Genomic DNA, 21,486 nt, shown 5'->3' on the forward strand with positions numbered 1-21,486 from the left:
TGTAAATCTTATCAGACGCTAAGGACTATTTGCACGCTTTTAGCTTCATAGGAAGTCTTGTCGGTCCATTCAAACATCAGAACATTGTCAAGCGTATGACCCAGAATTTTGTGCTCAACAATTGCTGAAAGAAGGCTGTGTGCAATCCTTCTAACTGTTTCCCACAAGCCCTGTGGGGAACAGAACGAGCACGTCTAAGAATCTCGTCAGAAAAAAAACAAAACATTTTTAGCATGATTAAAAAAAAATACCCTCTGGGAAACATGGAAGTGGCAGCATCATGCTGAGGGAATGTTTATATATATATATATATATATATATATATATATATATATATATATATATATATATATATATATATATATATATATATATATATATAGGGAAGAACTAGAAAGAGCCTGGAAGGTGAAGACAACAGTGGGCCCGTGGTCATCGGAGCACTCTGAGCAGTAACCCCCCAACTCTGGAGAAGTGGCTCCAACAGATACCTGGAGTAACATCAGACATCTCAGTCCAGAAGAGTGCAATCTTAGGAACAGTTAAGATTCTAAGAAGGACCCTCAAGCTCCCAGGCCTCTGGTAGAATACCCGAGCTTGGGAAATGGAGAATCATCCACCTGCTCAGGAGTATGAGGGGTGGGTGAGAGAGCAGATATATATATATATATATATATATATATATATATATATATATATATATATATATATATATATATATATATATATATATATATATATTGTTTGGTTGCAGAATGGACTGATGCATGCATACATAAGCACATTAAAAGCTTTACAGACTTGTGGCTCCACTGTCTTTGTGAGTCTGCCGGGGGCACAGCTGATAGTCCTCTTATTTAAAGGTTAATTAAAGTTGTTATGATTCTCTAATGACTGCGTTCGCACTTCAAACGTTTAATTTCTCCCATTTCACATAAATAAATAAATAAATATAATAAAAACACGCGTCCCTTCCCAACTACATCTCCCACTGCGTCCGCGGCGGAGCGCACTTTACGTACGCCAGAGAGAGAGACGGTGGGTCGGGTCTGTGTTTACTTCCGGACTCGGATTTAGATTTTCGCTCAGAAAGCAGGCAGCTCCGGCGGAGGCTCAGCGTGGCAGCCTGTCTGTGCGGTCACCATACAAGGCTTCATGACAGAGGTTACCGGGTCGACAAGGAACCATCCCGACAGTCGGCGGCGCAGCACACCGGACGCGGCTCCATCCGGGCGGAAACGCACCGCCGCTCAGCTCTCCTCCGCCCGCCGTCGCCAGCTAAACGAGGGCTGACCCGACCGCCGCTCCATGATCGGGGGGCTAGCGGCGAATCAAAACAAGGACAATCGCTCAAAGTTTACCGCGACGTTTCGCGTCTGATCTGCCGGGAGGACCAGCAGCCCGAAGAGACACGGGAGGAGAGAAAGACAGAGAGAGAGAGCGACCCGGGACTCCGGAGCCAGGCGGCAAGGCTAGCCAGGGTGGTGGCTGGATAAAGTAGCGGGAGGGGGGTTGCCTCCAGCTCCTGGTGGATTTATTCGCTGCCAGCTAACGTTAGCTCAGCTAGCTCCGAGCAGCACCATGGACTGGTTAATGGGGTGAGTACAGCTAGCTGCGCAGTCTTTCCGACGCAAAACGCAGGTTTCGGCCGCTGACACCGCAGAAGCCGTAGCCGGGCAGGTGCGCTGTCGCCGGGTGAGACGGTGCCGGTTCACCCCCCCTTCTCCCTCTTCCTCCTCCCCGCAACCTGCCCTTCCGTGGAGCGGGGTAGCGCGTTGCCCACCTTTAGCCGTGCCCAGCCAAGCTAGCTCGCGGTAGCAAAGCTGGTACAACCGCCTCATCCCGAACCGGTTAACCGAGCCCAGGACACCCGGCACCGGGCAGGCGGTACTCTGGGTCTCCGTGGCCTGCGAATGTGTAACAGAAGCGGTCGGGGTGGTGTTAAGTAAAGCGCTGAATAGAAGGAGGATTAAAAACAGCGACAGGATGATGTTAGCATCGATGTCAGTTGTCATGGCTATATGAGCTGTTTGTTGTTTTTTTAGGTGCCGCTTCGTTATCGGGGTTGAATCCTCACCCAAACTGCAGCTTTGTGCAAAAGTCTTGAGTCGACAGCTCGCTTCGTGGAGCGGGCTCTTTCTCTTGTTGTGTTTTCTCCTGGCCGCTTATCTCCTGCCCATTTTTAGACATTTTAAACTCAAATATAACCAGCGAGTGACTCATTCACTCGTTCAAAACGCAAGGAATGAATGAATGAATGAATGAATGGGTCCGGCCTTTGGGATCCAGTATGAGATGCTCACGGTCTGTGTGATGAGCTTGGGTCATAAATGCAGTCGTTTTTTTTTTTGTTTTTTTTTTTTACAGTGTCACTAAAAATAAAATTAAAAATCACCCTTTTATGCTACCTTTTTTTTATTATTTTAAACAATGCCAAGGTCATGTGTGTAGGTTAAAATTCAAGACAGTCGAAGCTGTTTAAAAGCTGAATGCCTGCCAATTCTCAGTAGGACCTGGGGAGGGGAAATAATCCCAAAATCAGGGCTGGGCCTTTATTGTATCGTTTTATTGTTATCGTGAAAAAAATGTCTTAGCGTGATAAGAATTTGTGTATATCTTGACTATAGTAAATTCCAATTAGTAATGTCTGAAACCCTCCACCTCATCTAAAAAAAATGGCATTATTGTCAGGATTGTTATTTTAGCTGTTTGTTTGTTTCAGAACATCAATAAGTGTCAGGAAATTCAAAAATATAATTAAATGCCATTACTGTGCAGTTTAGTGATTAAAATTTCTTTATGTAACGTGTCCCGATGAAACATACGGTATTGTATTGTATGTTTTAATATATGTTACATTATAGGGCAGGACGATAATTCAGCAAAAATATACATCGATCGATAGACGTATGTCGATAATAGAAAAAAAAAGGTCATAGCTGGTATTAGCTATTTATCATCACTTTTATCGCTATCACAATAGCACCACAGTATATCGTGATAAAGTTTAAGTCCATATCCCCCACCCCTACCCAAAATCATAAGAAAAGCTTAGTCTCAAATATAATTCATATATGGTGACAAAACCATCAATAAATGAGCTCTGATAAAGGATCTGCTGATATTAGTTGTTAGTTAATGTACTTTCAACAATCCCTTTAATTATCCCAAAGGCTGTTGTTGTCAAATTAAACATTTTAGAATCGCAAAGCCAGTCGTCGTACAACTGCATGTGGTCATGAACCTGGTCTGTAGACTTTCTGGTATGCAGAGAATTGGATTCATTAATTAACAGACTATTTGGTTTATTAAAAAAAAACACATTACTTGTCTTTGGTTCAGTGAAAGCCGTTTTCTGTTGGACTTAAGCCGCAACTGTAAGTTGCGCTTGTGTCGCTATGGAAACCAAGTGAGTGGTTATGCGGTCTGTATGTTTTCATTGGATGTTTTTACAATTGCCACTTACATTAACAAACTAAAACGTGTTATTTTATTTATTTATTTTATTTTATTTGGGGACGGCACGGCCAGTGGAATAGTCACCAATCGATTGATTCGAAATAAAACCCAAAACACAGACTTCCTCATAGTACCAACCCCAAGTATCACGGGTAATTACATACAAATGTGTAATATGATGTGATTGCTTTGTTACAAACACAACCATAAAATTATTCCTACCGCTGGTAAGAATAATACATAATTCCGGCGCACAACGTTAAGCGTTTTGCCGTTTCGCTTTCTGAGACGAGCAGAATTCGCTGACATAAGCAGGTAATTAGTCTGACTACCCGGCTGGGTACAGCCTGCGGTCGGCTGCTTGACAGACGGGTTGCTCTTTCTCCAAAGCTTGCGGCCAGCTGACTGGCAGTGCACAGAACGGCGCGCAGACAGGCAGCGCTGTGTAACTATGCTCTGGTCGCTCCAACAGTTTCTCTGGCATCTTATAAGGGTAAATATACCGCTTATAAATCAGAGGAACGGCAGGATGGAAGATCCCGGTGGTTTTTGAAACCGATTTGTTTGATACTCTTTTTTTTTTTTTTTTTCTACATATGGTTTCCTAGAAAAGTGAGTGCACCTCCTGCGTTTTTGTAAATGTTTTTATGGGACGAGACTGAAGATGTGACGCCCTTGATGCAATGCAAAGTAGTGAATAAGCAGCTTGTATAACTGCGTTCATGTGCTCTCCCCTCAAAGGAACTCAGCCTCTGATGTCCAAACTGCAAACACCCCCAAAGGGAAAATGTCCAAGATGTTCCCAAAGTGTCACCAATTTGTGCGGCCGTCGTTCTTTTCCAGCGCTGCCTTAAGTCTCTTGGGCCTAGCGATTTCACAGATCTCCAATGGAGACCTTCTGTCTGAGGACGCCCCACAGATGCTCAACAGGGTTTAGGTCTGGAGACGTTCTTGGCAAGTCCAGCACCCTTTGCTTTACGTCTCTTTTAGCACGGCAGTGGTCGTCGCGTAGCTGTGTTGGGGGGTCGTTGTCACGTTGGGATGACGCCCCCGCGGCCCAGTTCCCAAAGCCCCAAACTATGACACTCCCACCACCGTGCTTTACTGTAGGTAACGTCTGCAGCATTGTACTATCAAAAGACGCTCCCTGGATATGGGGCTGAACATGTGCGCTCACCTTCTCTGGTCGGCCGTGGGTGGGGACTGACGTCTGTTCTCAGGGGAGCCTGAGAACAGGTCCGCTATCCTGCAGCTCAGTTTCAGGCTGACGGCAATCTTTATGTGGAGCAACGAGTCTCTTCTTCAGTTCTTTGCCGCGAGGTGTCATGTTGTGACCGAATCCAACGCACCTGCTCCCCATTCACAACCGGGACCTCGTAACAATAACGGGTCACATGACACCAGGGAGGGAGATCTCTAATTGTGCACACTTTATGGACATTTTCACCTGGGGGGTTTGCCAGTATTTAGACGTCAATGGCTGCGTGGTGAGTTATTTTGAGGGGACAGCAGATGCTGATACAAGCTGTACACTGACTACTTCACACCGTATCAAAGTGTGCCTTCTGCAGTGTTTTCCTGTGAAAATCAATAATACGATACTTAGACAAACGTGAGAGATGCACCCACCTGTGTGAGATACTGTACAACAGACAAGTTATTAAAAAACGGACTTTAAAGGGGCGCGTCGGCTACTGACACAAGAGCGCAGTTTGTTCCAGTTTCTTGAATCGGGTCAATAAAAGTCACAAACATCATAAACCGAGAAACCATGCTTCCCTCAGGTTCGTTATCGGGACTTTACTGCTTTCTCTTTTAATTAATGACAACTGTTTGCTTTTTTTTTTTGAGTCTGTCGCTTCTTTTTTCTCTCTCCGTTTCTCTCGACCTTCCTTTAATTTCCAAGCTTTTTGCTGCACAATATGCAGATGTGATCAGGTAGTGTCCAGAAAAACGCCAAAAAAAGAACCCCAGCAGATTTACACAGAATGTGTCTGGAGACCTATTAATGAAAGTAGATGTAAAAATTGCAAAAGTGTACCTACGTTCTTGGATGCAAAGTGTAAAATAATGGGGTTGTTTTTAAAATGAAAAATAACCGTTGGACAGGGGATGTACCTGAAGCAGGACAAGGATATTATATTTTTTAATCTTTGATAAGCCATGCAAAGTTTCCGCCTCGATCCTGGAAGTGACACGTAGCTGGAGCCGGTGATGCTGATTTGTAGTTTTTATTTTTAGCGTCTGGTTCGTCCGAGTCATGCGTTTTGAGTCGGAGCACATGATCTGCTCTGCCTCAGCGTGCCACCTGTGCAGAAAGTTCAAAGCCCCGGTCGCTGCACGCGGGATTAACCTCTGACATTAGTGCAAGTGACGGGGAAACCTCCTGCGATATAGAAGGCCGGGGCCATTAGGCACAAAGCACGCCGTGCTGCATTTACATAACATATTTGCCATGCAAACTCTTCAGGGTCTAGACCGAGCGTCTGCTCACGTAAAGTGCAGGAAGGGTTATCTGAGTGTGCAGTTTAAGGTGCATTTGGAGCTTCCTGTGAGAGCTTCAGATCCCCCCCCCCCCCCACCTCTTTCCTCCACAGATGGCTAAATAGGAAACACGCCGATCTCAAATGTCTTCAAGCGTCGCCGCAGTAAAGCCTGCGGCCGCGCGGTTGGACTTTCTGCTCCCAGGCTATCAGGTTAGCTGGCTGCAGCACATTAAAAGTAGATCAGGGTTGAGGAAGGGTGGAGGCCGGTTGTGGGGGGGTAGGGGGGGGTTCGTCACGTCGTTGACGGCTTGGCTGAGAGATAACAGTACAGTCTGTCTAACCCAGGGATCACCAACCTTTTTTGAAACCGAGAGCTGCTTCGTTAACCTGTACCGACCTTTGAAATGCAAGAGTCCAAGCTCGCCTTCACTTTACTATGCAACAGTGTCATTTTTAAATCTATGTAAATTACAAGTATGATTAAAAAGGAAGAGAAACTGAATAAAATAGCATTTTAAAGGCAGCTCACTGGAGGGTTGTGCTATTTTTTTTTTTTTTTTTTGAACAGGCTTGTGGGGCAGCACACGTCCTGGTGCCCCCTGGTCTAACCTGTAGTCAAATAGAAGTGTTGTCAGCGATCTCCGTCTGCCTGCAGACACCTGGAGATTTGTCTCTAATATGTAAAGGTACATAACAAACAGTAAAAAAAAAAAAAAAAAAAAAAAAAAGCTACACCCTAATTATATCCGTGTATGCCAACACACAAAGTCCCCCATGTTATCTTGTTCTGTTATCTGGAACATGAGGCATGGCGGTTCATTAGACGTTTCCTATGGTGTTTGTGTTCATGCCCTGGTTTAAAAACTCCAGTTTACTAAAAAAAAAAAAATTAACTCTAGTTTTTTTTTTTACCTAATTTTTAATTTTTTTGTTATTTGTTCGTCTTGACGCTGGTTTTTGCTGCTTCAGCAATCGTCTCGCTCTGTTCTGAATGTGACGTCTTGGGTTCTGAACTCTTGTTGCCTTTTGTACGTGAAACAAACATTTTCTCTGTCTGATCTGACAGTCCGTTCTCAGGCGAGGTGAGAACAGCAGAGCCCAGAGCCATGCCTGTTTGTCAGGATTGTTATCAATTTATTTTTTTTTTTTTTTGTTTTTGAGCAATGTCATCCGTTTCTTTCTCTGATGCAACAGCCTCAAAAATGCCGCCGTCATTCTTTAAATGCTGTTGGAGAGAAAAAACACGAGCCATGCATCCAGTAACTGTGTTTCCATCCAATTTCCAAGCGAATTTTGAACAAACTTTTAAAATATCGCAAAAAAAAAGAAAATGCGCGTCAGACGTGTTTCTAGTTTGCTGGTTTGTAGAGAATTAACCAGGAGACGCACAGCGTATCGTCGTCAGGTTGGCTGTAGTAAACAGGAAGTAGATGTTAACTAGCACGGACCATGGATCAGTAATGAAGCGAGGCTTTAATTTTTTATTTTTTTTTTAAGGAAGACACTTATAAATGCTCACATTTCTTCGTTGATCCACACGTACCTGTTGTTGCTTCTAGGCCTGTTTTTGAGTGTTATGGGAATATCCGAGAAGACCCCGGCAGCAGAAACGGCGGATCAGTCATGTGAGGTTAACGTTCGCTACGTCAGAACTGATTCGACAACTGTTTCAATCTCCTCTTTGGCGCATTTATTGTTTTTTGGAAACAGTCGAAAACCGTGTCAAGCGAGAGTAAAAGCTTCTTCTTTTTTTGCGCCAATTGGTGAATTAATTTGGATGTGGCCTTTTCCATCAACCCCTTCTAATACGATAATTCTCATTGAAAAACGTTGATGGAAACGCGACTAGTGTGAGCAGGAAGCATACTGTGGAGTCTCTGTTTTTAAATCACAGGTTTGGCAAACAGTTGAAACCAGATGTTTACATACACCGGGGATGATTAAGGTGTGGCCTGGGGGCCATTTTTGGCCCATGGTATATTTTTTTTGTGGCCCATGACCACATTTCAAGACTGGTTGGCCGTCCAGGAAATGAAGCGGATGCAGACGGACACTTTGTTTTTTGTTTTTTTTTAAGATTAGATTTTCATTGACATATTTCTATCTTATGAAGTAGAACATTTTATGTACAACACAAAGTATTTTTGTCTTATTAGCCTTTTTTCCGCTTGAGTTCAGAATCATCGATTTTAAGGCAAGTTAACACGGTCGGGGTGTCGTAGACGGTATGAAAAGACACGCAATGTTTGACAGTTTTCCTCCTTGACTGTCAAACATTAAATTAAACTAATAGTTTCTTGTTCTGGATCAGTTAGGATTACCAAAATAATTTGTGTTTGCTGAATGCCAGAATATTTAACTATTTACGCTATAGGGTTTTGTTTTTCAAGAGGGTTTTCTTCAAATTTTCTTTGCATTGTGTAGTTTACATACTATATTTCCTTTTTATTTGGCTGAAATGCCTTTAAAACTGTATGAATTACGTCAAATGTTCTGGCAAGTTGCTCCCACAAAGCTTTTCACGCTAGTTTACAGGAACTTTGAACAGATAGAACCAGGGCAGGTTCTTCTAGACTGCTATGCTTTTCACTGGTTACTATAAGGAAAAGATTCTTGCCTTTGTATTGAATTTATGTAATTACATTGGTTTAATCCGAGCTTTCCGCTGTATAAAATGCATAAATGACGTACTCTAGCTTTGGTAATTAGCAGAAGTGTATCCGGCGTTCATCTCCAACCAAATGAAGGCCATGAATGACTTAACCAAGCGCGTAATCACTCCGAATACGCACCCGCGGTGAAGGACACTTGGATCAACAATGGACGGAGGAAGTGAGGGCAGAGGGAGAGAGCGTAAGAATGATGGAAGAAGCGGGGAGGTGAAAGGAGATGGTTTGGTGAGAAATGTGCTGGTTAAGACGATAAGGGAGACGAAAAGTGAGATGGATGAGGGGGAAGAAACATATCTGTGATCTAAAAACAGAAAATTATCTTCTCTCCCCCTGATGGATAGATGGGGAAAGTAAGAACGAGTTATTAATGCTTTTGATGGAATGGTTGATTAGAAAGGATAATGGATTAGGCTGGGGGGAGGGCTGGTGGAAAGATAGAGCTCCAAAGGGAAGTAGCAAAGAATATTTTTCTTTCTTTTCCACTGTCAGAGAGATCCAAACAATACCTCCTTTTTTTTTAAAATTTTATGCAAATATACGACCAAGCATACGCTTCGGTTTGCCCAAATGTATTGAGAGTCTTGAATGTAATCAGTTGGCTTTGTTATTTCAGAGAGAGCGTTATTTTTTTCCGCAGCTGAATGACCTCATCTGTCCGGTTTCAGAGTCGAGCAGGAAGTTAAATCGCTGGAGAGATGCGCGAAGCCTAAATGTGTCTTTTCCTGCCGGGTAAAGTAGGCAGACTTTGACAGATGTTTAATCCCTTTTGCTTTTGAGCGATGGGCTGGTAATGCTGAATGAGGAGCGAGAGACTGCAACCTAAGTGGTGTGCTGCCTCAGACTGTCTGACCTGAACAGGAATCAAGAGTTAATGTCCACTTGGCACACAACGCATCACCTGCGACTCTTTGGAGGATTAGAAAACACGATTCGTTTTGCATCGGGGGGGCAGTGAGGCAAGTTAATATCTAATTAAAAGAAGTTGCTGTTTTATGGTTCCTTTTACCTGGTAGATGTTAAAGATCAGGAGATGCACAAGCACACCCATGGCTGGTTTCTTTTTTTTTTTAAATTAGTTTTATCTCAAGGTTTCTAGAAAGTTTTGGTCAGGAAGTGGGATTTTTGCATAGTTAATGCCCTAATATGGTTAGATAACTTGCAGGACGGAATTTCAATGTATCCAATTGTGTTTGAATCTGACTTTAAGATTGGGTTATAATGGATTTATTTGAGACCAAACAAACCGGCTACACAAACAAACTGCATAGACATATTTTGACCTGATGATATCAATTTTGACTAACTCGGGTCTTTAAGAACCCTAATAACAAAAGATAGAAACAGCTTCTGGCCACTAGCGGCTGGTAATTACTTGTAATAGGAGCAGAGGCAACGTCGAATGGTGTGCACGAGTGAGCAGTTTCTTTTAAAAATGGAGATTAGCCTCGCTAGCATGAGAAAACAGCAGTGTCTGTGTGGATTTGATAAACGCAGAGTCAGATCCTTATTGTAAATTTGCCGAAGGCTGCCGCGATTTCTAGATTCAGCATTTTCCCGGACAGGCAGGCTGCTCGGGATAAACCTGACAAATTTGTTTAGACTACCATTAAGCGTCTGCTTTCATGAACGCTATTTCCTATAAAAAAAAAAACAACAACAACTTTGCTACAATACGTCCAGCCTGCTTCTATGTGCTGAATGCCTTGCTCTCTCTCGCCACCTCGCAGCCTGAATGAACCGCAGACATTTCTCAACATGCCGAGGAAAAATACCACTTAAATAGCTTCTGTCTCATCTATGCTTGAATAAATAAATTCCTATTTGGTGGCTTTATCATCTTATGGTACGTGGAATAAAAAAGGAGGAAAATATGTCTATTCAGAAGAATATGCATTATGTCATGGCTAATCTAGGCCAGTTTTGTTTGTAGAAATTATTTAATGAGGACGAGTGTCGAGCGTGCATGTGGTGGCGGCGGAAACGTGGATTTCACTCGAGACGAGAGCCACATAGGCTGAACTTCCTCCGCCGCAGGGCAACAGCTGACTATCCGTGATAAGGTGCGACTAACATACGAAGCAGGAGTGTCGCTTTAGTGTCTCGCAGCAGACATTTAGCGGTGTGATTGTGGTCACGTCGCTTGGGTTGGTGTTAGACTAAGTCACGTATGTGAATTTAGCACTAGTCAAAATGTTCCTTCAAAAAGGTCTGATAAAAGGGATATCCTTCCACTACCCTGCTTTCTTTCTAAGCTGGGTTCTATGTTCATCATCTATGTTCATCATCAGAGCGCACGTTACTCCTGTTTTAGCTGTCTAAGCCATCTTTACCCGTGGTTCTCGACCGAGCCATGGGACTCTGTGGTGACACTTTCATTCTGAGTCGAAACGTTGCAGGTTTGTCCCCGTTTCGTGCGTTTCTCACACCCGTGCCGTACGTTTACGGAGAGGTTTCTGACAGCGATTCCTTTTTGTGCAACGCCAATTCTGTCCCCATGCAACCCCACCGCCTCATTTCCATCTTCTTCTCCATCCTCGCCGACGAACCCGTGAAAAACCCCGCTCCCTCTCATATACACACACGTTATTACACGCTGTCATTCTCAGCCGAGGTAGCTGTTTCCGCTGCTTGCGCACCTCAGATGCAGCGCTGATAATAGGTTCTGACACACGAACAGACGTCTTTTTTTAAAGCAGTCACCTGCCCCAGAATAGAAACCAAGCGGCTCTCAGAGTGCCGTTTGGTTTGAACTAGTTTGAGTTTGTGGAAAGTGTTTTTTTTGTTTTTTGTTTTGTTCTTTCTTTTTTTTTTATTTACATGTCTGATCAGAACACAGCGTTTGTATCAGGTCTTTAAATATTCGTCATCCGAAATGTGGAGCTGCTTTTGTCTCTCCGCTCAGCTAAGAATAATTTAGGGCCAGGCACTAAAGTCCTTTTACAGCTACACAGCCCCGAGCGGCCGGGCCAAGACTTTTAATGCCGTTTTAGCATAATCACATCTTCAATAACAGTAATGTTGTGTTGTTTTACACATTTGCAGCGTGCCGTTGGTGTTAGCAACCCTTTTTCCAGTGCCAGACACCGAGCTAAATGCCGCCACGGTTCGCATCACTTGTTTGGCAAATGTCACCCTGTGAGTGACGGTGTTATTCAGGCGCTGGTTTAAGTTCCCTGTCATCAGTCTGCAGGTGATCTGGCTGTCTTGGAATCCGGCAGGGTGTTTGTACGCTATCTGGAGTTTGACCAGTCTTGGCAATCTTTTATTCTGTTTAGTTTTTCATGTTCCGGTTTATTAAAACGATTCATCTAGGGATGTACTAAAATTTTATTTGCCTCCCATACTGATCCGAGTCATTTAACGTGAGGTATTTGCCCCCCGACCGAGTACGGTAGTAGTTGGAGAGTTGCTGTAAAGCACTGCGCTACATTTCAGCAGTCGTACATCGTAATATTGGGCGTCCCACTTAACTTACTAACCATCGGTTTCTTTTATGACGGCAGTACATCTTGCCCCATCTGGACAGGCTAAACATTTCCCTCCAGCACTGGCTTAACCCGGTTGAGACTAACACCGTTCATGGCTTTATTACGTTTCTAAGGATATATCAAACATACAGCCACAGTCTCGCTCCTGCTGATGATGTTTGAATCAGAAGCAGTTTGTTGAAGCGCCATGCTGCGATATACCTCATCACTGATTCTGCTCTGGACTCTTTATTAAATTTAATTTAAATGCAGTTCTAGTCAACGATGTGCCGACAACACTCTGTTAAATTTGACAACATTCAACATTCAGTTGCGATCTGTGTAGCTCACCCTTTACACAGATTAGGTAACTTGACGAGCAGGGTCCTGCAGCAGCCAATACAGTCTCTGTTGTCGCTCAAATTTGTGTGAAAACATTAATTTTTGAGGGAAAACACATGCGAGCCGTGCTCAACATAATACGTGGCCGCTGACAAAATGTCAGACATTTCATTGACAATGTGCTTAGGGAGTTCAGTTTAGTCTGTGACTTTGAAACTGATCATTTTAAGATACCTTTAGGAACTCACTAGACTAATCACCAGTGATAATTTTCATGTCGTTGACCAGTTTATTTCTTTTTGAAGCTGGCAGCTTGTGCTTTTTCTTGCAGGCCCTTCCAGTGGAATATTGCTATTTTCATGATGCCCTAGCTATAGTTACGGTAAGCGTTGGATGTTAATTAAGCTGGATTTGGGTTCAGTTGGCTTGCGTAATTTAGCGCTACACCAGTAAGTCAGCTACTTCTGTAAATCGGATAGTTTTCACATTAACCAGTTTCCCTAAGATACTGAAAAATCGCTGTTACTGTTAAGTGTTGGATTAAAGCAAAGTTTACAGAAACTATATACTTTAGTATATATAATTCCAAAGCTTGAATCTATATATGCTATAATCCTTGGAAAGAAATATATATAAAATAATTTGAGATCTACTCTGTGTAGCCAGACCGCAGGCCATTCTACCATGAACTTTCTTTTTCCTGCTCTTGGTTTGTTTGCTCCCCTGAAATGACATTTCAGTCAGAAACAACCCTTCAACACTCTCTCTCTTTGATTCCCTGACTCAGTTTGCTCCCCCCCCCCCCCATTGGTCTTTCTCTCCATCTAATTCTCACCCTCTTTCTCCCTGCGTCTCTCTCTCTCTCTCTCTCTCTTGAGACACTGATGTGCAGAGGCGTTTGCGTGCGTCGCTGCTGCCTGAGCTGGACGGTTCAGCTGCACAGGCCCAGGGCAGCATCAGTCCTCTACGATAAGCATTTAACGTCAGGACATGGCACATAGGAGGAGGGGATTAATGTCAAAAAATGTCGTACAAGCTCTTTATTAGGCTGTTTTTGTTTTTTTCATATCCGTTTCTCGCATTAATTTTTTGTGGAGCAAGATGGTGCTCATCTTTCCCCTCCGACATCATTGTCCTTGTTTGACTCTTGGTTGTTTTGAACGCTGAACAGGGCTGCATCACTAGTTTCATCTTCTTTCTCAGTACCGTATCAGAGGGAAGGAAGCTTCACCAAAAAAAGCTCCACTGTCAAAGTTCAAAGGTGTCCAGGACTTCAGGTTTCACAGGAATGCGACACCCCGTCATTTGATGAACTGGTAACGACTTGCAGTCCCAGCGTCGCTGAGAAAGTCTGCGGACTGTGCACATAATTGGATGCTATTTTTGGCTGAATTCGTGTAGAAACACTGTATGTAATAACAAAATCTTCTAAGCCTGGGCAATATATTGAGTTATTAAAAATATTGAGATTTTAAAAAGAGATTTAAGATGAGACTTTATAATTTATCTATGTTGCATTATAATTACTTTATTCTGAATTCCAATAGGTTATTCTTCAACTGTTTCACATATTTATCTACTGCTGTTTGTTCAAAAATATCCCCTTGAGAAATTTTAGACATAGCTTTGATTCATGAATGCCTTTCTATAATAAATTTATGAAAAGAAAAACATATCGAGATAAATATCGTATATCGGCACTGAGCCTAAAAATATCCATATTTTTTTAGTCCATATCGCCCGGCCCTACAATCTTTTCACTGTCTGATATTAAATCAAACACAGTTTTTCCTGTTTTAGGTCTGTTGGGATAACCAAAATTATTTCTGTTAATAATTTCCAGAATAACAAAGTCTTTAGTGTCAGAAGTGTAAGCCCGTTTCTTTAGTCGTTTGTAGATTAACCTTTCCAGTTTGAGGGACTACCTTTTAAAATAAAAATTAACAAAAAAAAGCCCTACGTTTAACTCGAACATTGTGAATCAGCCTCTCAGTAGCTTACAAAGCCATGACATCATCTGGCCTTTCCCAAATTGCTTTAAAGGCATGTGCAATCTTCTGACTTTGAGGGAAATGATAAAAACAATCTCCAAAACAAATTTTCTCTGGCAAAAAGGAAATACATTTTGCTGTGTCCTAACTGACACGATAAGATTAGTTTGGTCCGTTTATCCGCTGTGTAAATACGAGGTTGTTTTAAGAAGTCCAGCCATCACTGCTGTCCTGTCTTGAACCCGCTGACGTCAGGATAAAGTCTGAATGACTCTGATCGAGGTCTGGAGTTACTAAGGGGCATCAGTGAAAGCTTGAAGACCCGACACAGTGTCATAGTGTGTGTTCCTCAGACATCATTGAGAAATAAAGAGTCCTTTGAATGCTGTCTGAGCAGGCAAACAGCCTGTGGAGAGGAACACACACACACACACACACACACAGACTCTCCGCAGTGAATGCTCCTGCTTTTCTCCAACGGTGCCACACCTTCCTTCCTCCTGAGGCAGGAACCGGGAGAAGCTCGGGAGCAAATCCGACACCAGAATGACTCGGCAGTTTGCCTTTCACTGAATATGCATAAGTGGATAAGCGAGGGGATCCAAATGGATGCATTAAGTGCTTTCATGAGCATTTGATATGGAGACGGTTGCTAGGTGTGCAGCTCTTATCCCCCCTCCCCCCTTTTTTTTATTTTTTATTTTTTTTGACAGCCGAGTTGAGGGTGAGAGGAAACATTTCAAAGCTTCTCGGCAGTATGATCCAAGGCAGTATTATGCAACCAAACACGCCACAGAATCAAGACGCTGCAGATGAAATCAAGCCCTGTACCTGGCCGCCCTACCCACTCTGATGAGTCTTGACCTGCTGAGAGGCTTGAACGGAGCCTGTGTATGCTTTGCGATGACGTCGGATTTCTGACGTTTTTAGCCAAAGGCTTTTAAAGAGGGAGGTTGCGATAACATGTCGGGCACATATCGGACCTTCTGGAAAACTAAAGGACTCAGACGCTCAGTTGGCACGCCGTCATTCCGTCTAATTCCTGGTGATCCAGCGATTGTGCTCGTCTGTGTGCGCCTCCGCTGCACTTGGCAAAAGAGCAGCAGCAGGCAGCGACTGTGTTTACTTTCGCAACGCTCCGGGCAACCTTGCCAAACACACACAGCAGCCACTGCCAACAGATTTGGGGGGGGGGGGGGCAAAAGAAAAAAGGTCGACAGAGGGGTGGTTATAGCTAATAAATTGCTCTTTTTCTACCCGTCCCTCTCTAGCTTCTTAAATTGGTTGAATAAATTTCCCTCTTAATCACGCACGATGGCACTACCGCCTCCTGAAGAAGCACGATCTGATGCCACAGCAGCTGTGTTGTGCCTGTCAGACGGCGCTGAGGGAAGTGGTAGCTCTCATTAGCTCTCGCTGCTACCGCAATACAGTGTACATACATTTTAATTTTTCATGATATTTAAAATGATTCCAAACGCGGTTTATGGTTAGTATAAGTGCACAAATATAGGCTATACATAATATACATTTACATTGTTTTAACGTTTTTGTTTTTGTTTTTTTTTATCATTGTGACAGTGTAGCGGCTTTTATTTTGCCGTGGTTGTGCGCCATGATCAATTACAAATGACGTCCTTGTCTGCCAAGTAAATTAGTCTTCCTAAGCCCCCAGTTTTTTTTTCCAACTGGAAAACTTGACAATATTTTGTTTTCATAATTTTACATCATGCAGCAAGAGACTAGATCTTTGAGTGTGAAGCATCCCGTTGACTTTAACACATTTCCACATCTAACGTAACAAGCTGTTGACATCAAAGGAACTGCCATCATGCTGTAACTTCCTTGACCCGATCTAAAAACGAAGTGTGAAACGTAGAAGAGAAAACGGTGCAAACTGAAAAGACCAGATGAAAGCAACAGTGAAGGGGGTCAGAGGAGGCGAGGGCAGCTGATAAAGGGGAAGGAGGGCCTGAAAGAGGGAAATGATATTTGAGTAGAGGCAGTAGGTGAGATATTGCGATAAATGGGGAGGAGGGGGGGGGACCAACTCAGGTCACTGAGCTAGATTAGAAACAGCAGGGGCCAGGGGGACCATATAGAAAGAAATGTAGCCTGAAGAGACATCCAAGCAGGAATTATGAAGCAAAATGTTTGCTTATTATGATGATTACACTTTACACTGCAAAAACGGATCTAAAAGTAAGTAAAATGTTCTTTAAAGTTAATGTATTTGTCCTTGATTTGAGCAGGTAAATAAGATTATCTGCCAATGGGACAAGTATTTTGACCCCTAAAATAAGATAATTAGACATCCTGCACTTGAAATAAGATTATGGAGATGAGTTGTTCCTACTTTAAGTGCAAAAATGTTATTCCATTGGCAAATCATCTTATTTACCTGCTCAAAGCAAGGACAAATACACTAACTTTAAGAACATTTTACTTATTTTTAGATCTGTTTTTGCATTGTATTCTCACTTCTAAAGAAGAAGGTCATCAATCAACCAGCATAGCTTAAATTGTCTTGCAGGAGGAAGCATTAATTTGATGCTAAGCTGTAGGTTGTTGTTATTTTTATTTATTTTTTTCCTCTACCAACATAGGAGCTGAGAAGTGAGCAGCTAAATCCGAGCAGAGCCGGTGGGCTACGAGCGTTGGTCCGAGCCAGCTCCGTTTGTCCTTGGTGGCTGAGGCTAGGCTGCTGGGCTGGTCTGAACTATAATTGGATTAGAGATTTCTACGTCGCGCGAGGAAAGGCAAGCCGAATCCTCGCGCACACGCCTCAGGGAGCCAAGTTCATCTCACAACTTCCTCCTGTACTCCTCTGTTCCCTGACCATAATCTCTCCCTTTTTCTCTTCAGCTTCTGTTTTTTTTTTTTTTTGGTCTATTTTTATTAAACAGTGTTACCTCCCCCCCTTCCTCTTGGAAGATTGCACAAGTGTCTATTTTTGCTAATTATTTTTTTCTTTAGTACATGAGCAGGTCAGTGTTTGTGAGCAGGACCAACAGGGTGCTCTTAATGGGATTACAGCGGAGCACCTCGCTGAGGGAACGGGGAAGAATAAAACAATGTTATGAGGCGTGTCGAGAAGCAGCCCCACTTGGAGAAAGAGGCGAGTTACTCTTGAGCCGTTTAAAGCGTTCGCTTCCTGTTAGGCAGCTTTAGCAGGAAGTAGAAGGTAATGCGACGGGTGTGGCGTTCGTTCTGCACGGCTCCCTGGCTGCTGTTTTTTTTGTTTTTTTTAATTTGGAAAATGTTCATTGCAGAATAAGTCTCTGGTGTTAATTAGTTACGTTTCGGGGCTCGTTATTCGTTAGTGAACTGGAGGTAAACTGTGGCATGAACACATAAGCATGGGTCGGTTGCCAATGTCAAGGTAAACGTAGGTTTAAAAAAAAAAAAAGTTTGTTTCGGAACCGCTACGATTTTCCGTCACATCTTTCCTGCTGTTTTTAAATTCCGCTAAAGAGGCCAGAGAAAGTGCTGTTAAGTCAAACTGGGTGAGTCAAAGAATAATACGACCCTCCCCTAACCTGTTGCTGCGCACTGCAGGTCAGCTGCAGGTCAGCTGGCCAAAAGAAGACGGCTATACCTTTCCCTCGCTTACAAGAAAGAGAAATTCCACTGTTTCTAGTCTTTGAAAATTTGCCACTCTTACAATTTACCAGGTTTGGAATCAAATGGCAGAGAAAGTGGTGGACTGTCCGGACTTTTCTCCGGCTGTATGGGACGTAAGGTTACGCTGAGGCTCCTCCTCCACCCGGTGCTATTCACCGCCAGTCTGCTGGCTGAAAAGACGACGGTCTTCCTACAAGATAGAAATTCCACCGTTTGGTTGTATTTCCAGTCACGAAACAACATCCCATCATGCTGCGGTTTGGGCCTAAGCCTAACTGTTGCACATGATGCCCTTAAAGGTATACTATGCAACCGGGGTTGATTTTCCAGCGAGGCTCCCCCCAGAGGGCGAAAGTAAAAGTGCACTGTCGTAAAGATGCTCAGCTGTTCTCCTGGTTTCTCCGTCAAGCCAGGCGCGGTTGTTTTGAGCTTAGCAGAGAGGCGAACGCAACGAAAAGTCGAAAAAACGGCAGTACAAACAATGACTAACACAGTGAAAGTATGAACATCAGGGTTTCCCGCAGCGCTATCTTGGCGAGGCGGCCGCCTCGCCAAACTCACGCTACCGCCTCGCCAACATTCAAAAAAAAAATAAAATAAAATAATAATAATAATAATAATAATAATTTAAAAAAAAACTTGATATGCTTGCATGTTTATTTGACGTTAACACGCAGTTCTTTGTTGCTTTCGCGCGTGCATATAGTGAATGGCAGGGCAAAAACACATGGAGTTCTCGCCGTAAAGCAAGACCGACTCTCGCGGTCTTGCACGGGACTTCTGAGCCTGTGGGTGCGGGCCGTGAGCTCTTGCAATTACAAGTACGGTATTTCCCCCACAGACCACCAGGGCGGCCGAGAAAACCTTTGTTCGACCTGAAATGACTGATTTAATCATCCAAAACGGTATGGAACACATTAATTAACTGAAAAATGTTGCATAGTATGCCTTTAAGAAGAGCAGAACGACTAAAACTACTAACATTCCCTGAGATAAGCATTTGAAACTGCTAGCAAATTCTACTTATTTAGTCTATATCTTTGCTCAAGTCTGTGTATCAAGATAAAAAATGTTAGAGATGTCATTATTTTAACTGTAATAATCAACGATGTATCGTTTTAGCAGAAGTGATGTTTTTGTGTATCGTGAAACCAAGGCGTAAACTTGCCAGGAAAGCAACAACAAATTCAATTCAATTCAATTTTATTTATATAGCGCCAATTCATGAAACATGTCATCTCGAGGCACTTTACAAAGTCAAAATCAATCATATTATACAGATTGGTCAAACATTTCCTATATAAGGGAACCAGTTGATTGCATCAAAGTCCCGACAAGCAACATTCACTCCTGGAGAAGCGTAGAGCTACAGGGAAAGTCGTCTGCATTGTCAATGCAATCCCTCATATTGAGCAAGCATGAAGCGACAGTGGAAAGAAAAACCACCCATTAGCGGGAAGGAAAAACTTTCAGCAGAACCAGAACCAGGCTCAGTATGAACGGTCATCTGCCTTGACCGACTGGGTTTACAGAAGACAGAGCAGAGACACAACAAGACAGAACAAAAAAGCACAGAAGCACACATTGATCTAGTAATCTGTTCTACATTAGATGGTAAATGTTTTTCTTTCTTTTTCTTGTGGCACTAGTGGGCCTTTTAATGAACGTAGGATGACAGGAAAGGGGGAAGACTCCTGAGCATTTCGTTATCTTACAGAAGGACTTGCCTTTTTGGTTGGTTCTGCCCTTTTATCTCCATACCAGTGTTTGTTTGCAACGTTCCTGTGGTTCGTTAAGAGGAACAGCAAAGAGGCCACCAGAGAGATGGCGATATACAGGACAGGCTGGACGGCTGACAGTCCAGCGCCAGCAGCCATATGTTTCATACGCGTTTGTTGACAGCCGCACTGCAAGGCTCTGATCCGCACATATGGCCTGTACACGTCGTCGGCAGCGTGTGGGCAGAGATAGAGAGGGGAAGGAGGGCGTTGTCCCGATGTGGGTTGATCTCAGAGCGAATTCTCACGGCGTCGTCGACGCAAAGCGTTCGGTTCCACAGACCGCACGCGTAATCGGTCGGACCTTCTGCACCTATTAGCAGAGAAAACAGGATTACAGCTACAGTTTCAGATTTATTTGGGCTTTGATTAGTCTCGGACGGCTCCGACGTGTGCAAAACGCTCCTCTGTGGAAGTGACGGCGTGAGGTTGCGAGATTGTTGGAAGCATTCTTCACATCTAAAAAAGGATGTGGAGGAGGAAGGGAGGGAGGGAAGGCAGAGTTTGGCTCAGAATGAAGGCAAAGGGGAGAGGACAGAGAAGGAGCCGGTGTTGGGGGGGGTCGTCCGATCTCCACTGCCGGGTTAGGGTCACTGTATGGGAGGATCTGAGCGGGTCTCCCAGGAGCGAGGCAGAGGAGTTCAGGGCTGGACACAAAAACATGACACAACACCATCCACCGTGGAGTGTTTGACCCTTTTAAGGCCTCTGATGTTGCCCTGAGGAAATGTGTGTTTCAACACAGATAAGTCTGATCCAGCAGCAGCTTTCAGTACACCCTGCTGCAGAAACTAGTGTCAGTGCAAAATTATTCAAACCTTCAATTTCTTGTCTGTTTTCTGTCAGATTTCAACCATTTCAACCATAGACTCTGCGGATTTTGTGTAATAGACCGACACAAAGTTGTGCGTAATTTGACAGCTAAAAGGACGGAGATACTCATGATCTTTTTAACAGTTTTTACTGATAATGCATTATAGTCGGTGCTTTGTCAAACCAAGTTTCCTGGAAATCGAACCAGATTTTGTGTTCTTTGTTCTTTTTTTCTAACAAACCTCAGAGATCTGCGGCTTGTTTCTGGGCTGGGCTGCATTTACCTATTAGGCGACTTTGCATTGGATTTTTATTTTGGTATTGGAGTGGTTGGGGCCAATTTCAGACATTTTATTTGTAAAATAACTAATAATATAACAATCCTGTGCTTCAGTTTGCTGATCTGTCATAAAATAAATCCAATAAAGTATTATGAGGTTTATGTTTGCAAGGTGTCGATGTGAAAATGTTCAAGGCGTATGAATAATTTGCAAGGCATTGTGCTGCTGCTGCTGCACGCTGTGCTGCATTATAATCAAACGGCTCCTCGCATGGACAGCGCCACCGGACGTGGTGTCAAAATGCTTTTCTTCTCCTGGACCTTTGTTTCAGAGTTGGAAATGTGACCTTTCCAGAAGCCTTAATCGCCAGCGGGCCTCTGAGCTGGGTGGCACGTGACGACTGCTAACACTGATCCAACACTCTGTGAGCAAACGGAGCAAGATTTACAAGCTTGCGCCAGCCTAACAACGCCTGGCTGTGAACACAGGGGGTATTATGAGGAGTTTGGGCAAACGAGGGGGGGGGGGGGGGGGGGGGGGCTTGATTGGCAACACACGTTTGCACCCTCTAAT

At 43.5% G+C, this 21,486-nt stretch overlaps 1 protein-coding gene across 1 annotated transcript in view; it reads left to right on the forward strand.

Moving 5' to 3' along the window:
* Positions 1-1,042: 1,042 nt before the first annotated feature.
* The window catches only part of mob2a (MOB kinase activator 2a), a 97,257-nt gene continuing 76,813 nt past the window's right edge, over positions 1,043-21,486 (forward strand). Inside the window, exon 1 of the mRNA XM_036151760.1 lies at positions 1,043-1,598. Within this exon, the coding sequence (XP_036007653.1) occupies positions 1,582-1,598 (17 nt within the window). The 5' untranslated portion in view covers positions 1,043-1,581. The remainder of the gene's footprint in view (positions 1,599-21,486) is intronic.

Source organism: Fundulus heteroclitus, chromosome 2, assembly GCF_011125445.2.
Source record: "Fundulus heteroclitus isolate FHET01 chromosome 2, MU-UCD_Fhet_4.1, whole genome shotgun sequence".
NCBI classification, from domain to species: domain Eukaryota; kingdom Metazoa; phylum Chordata; class Actinopteri; order Cyprinodontiformes; family Fundulidae; genus Fundulus; species Fundulus heteroclitus.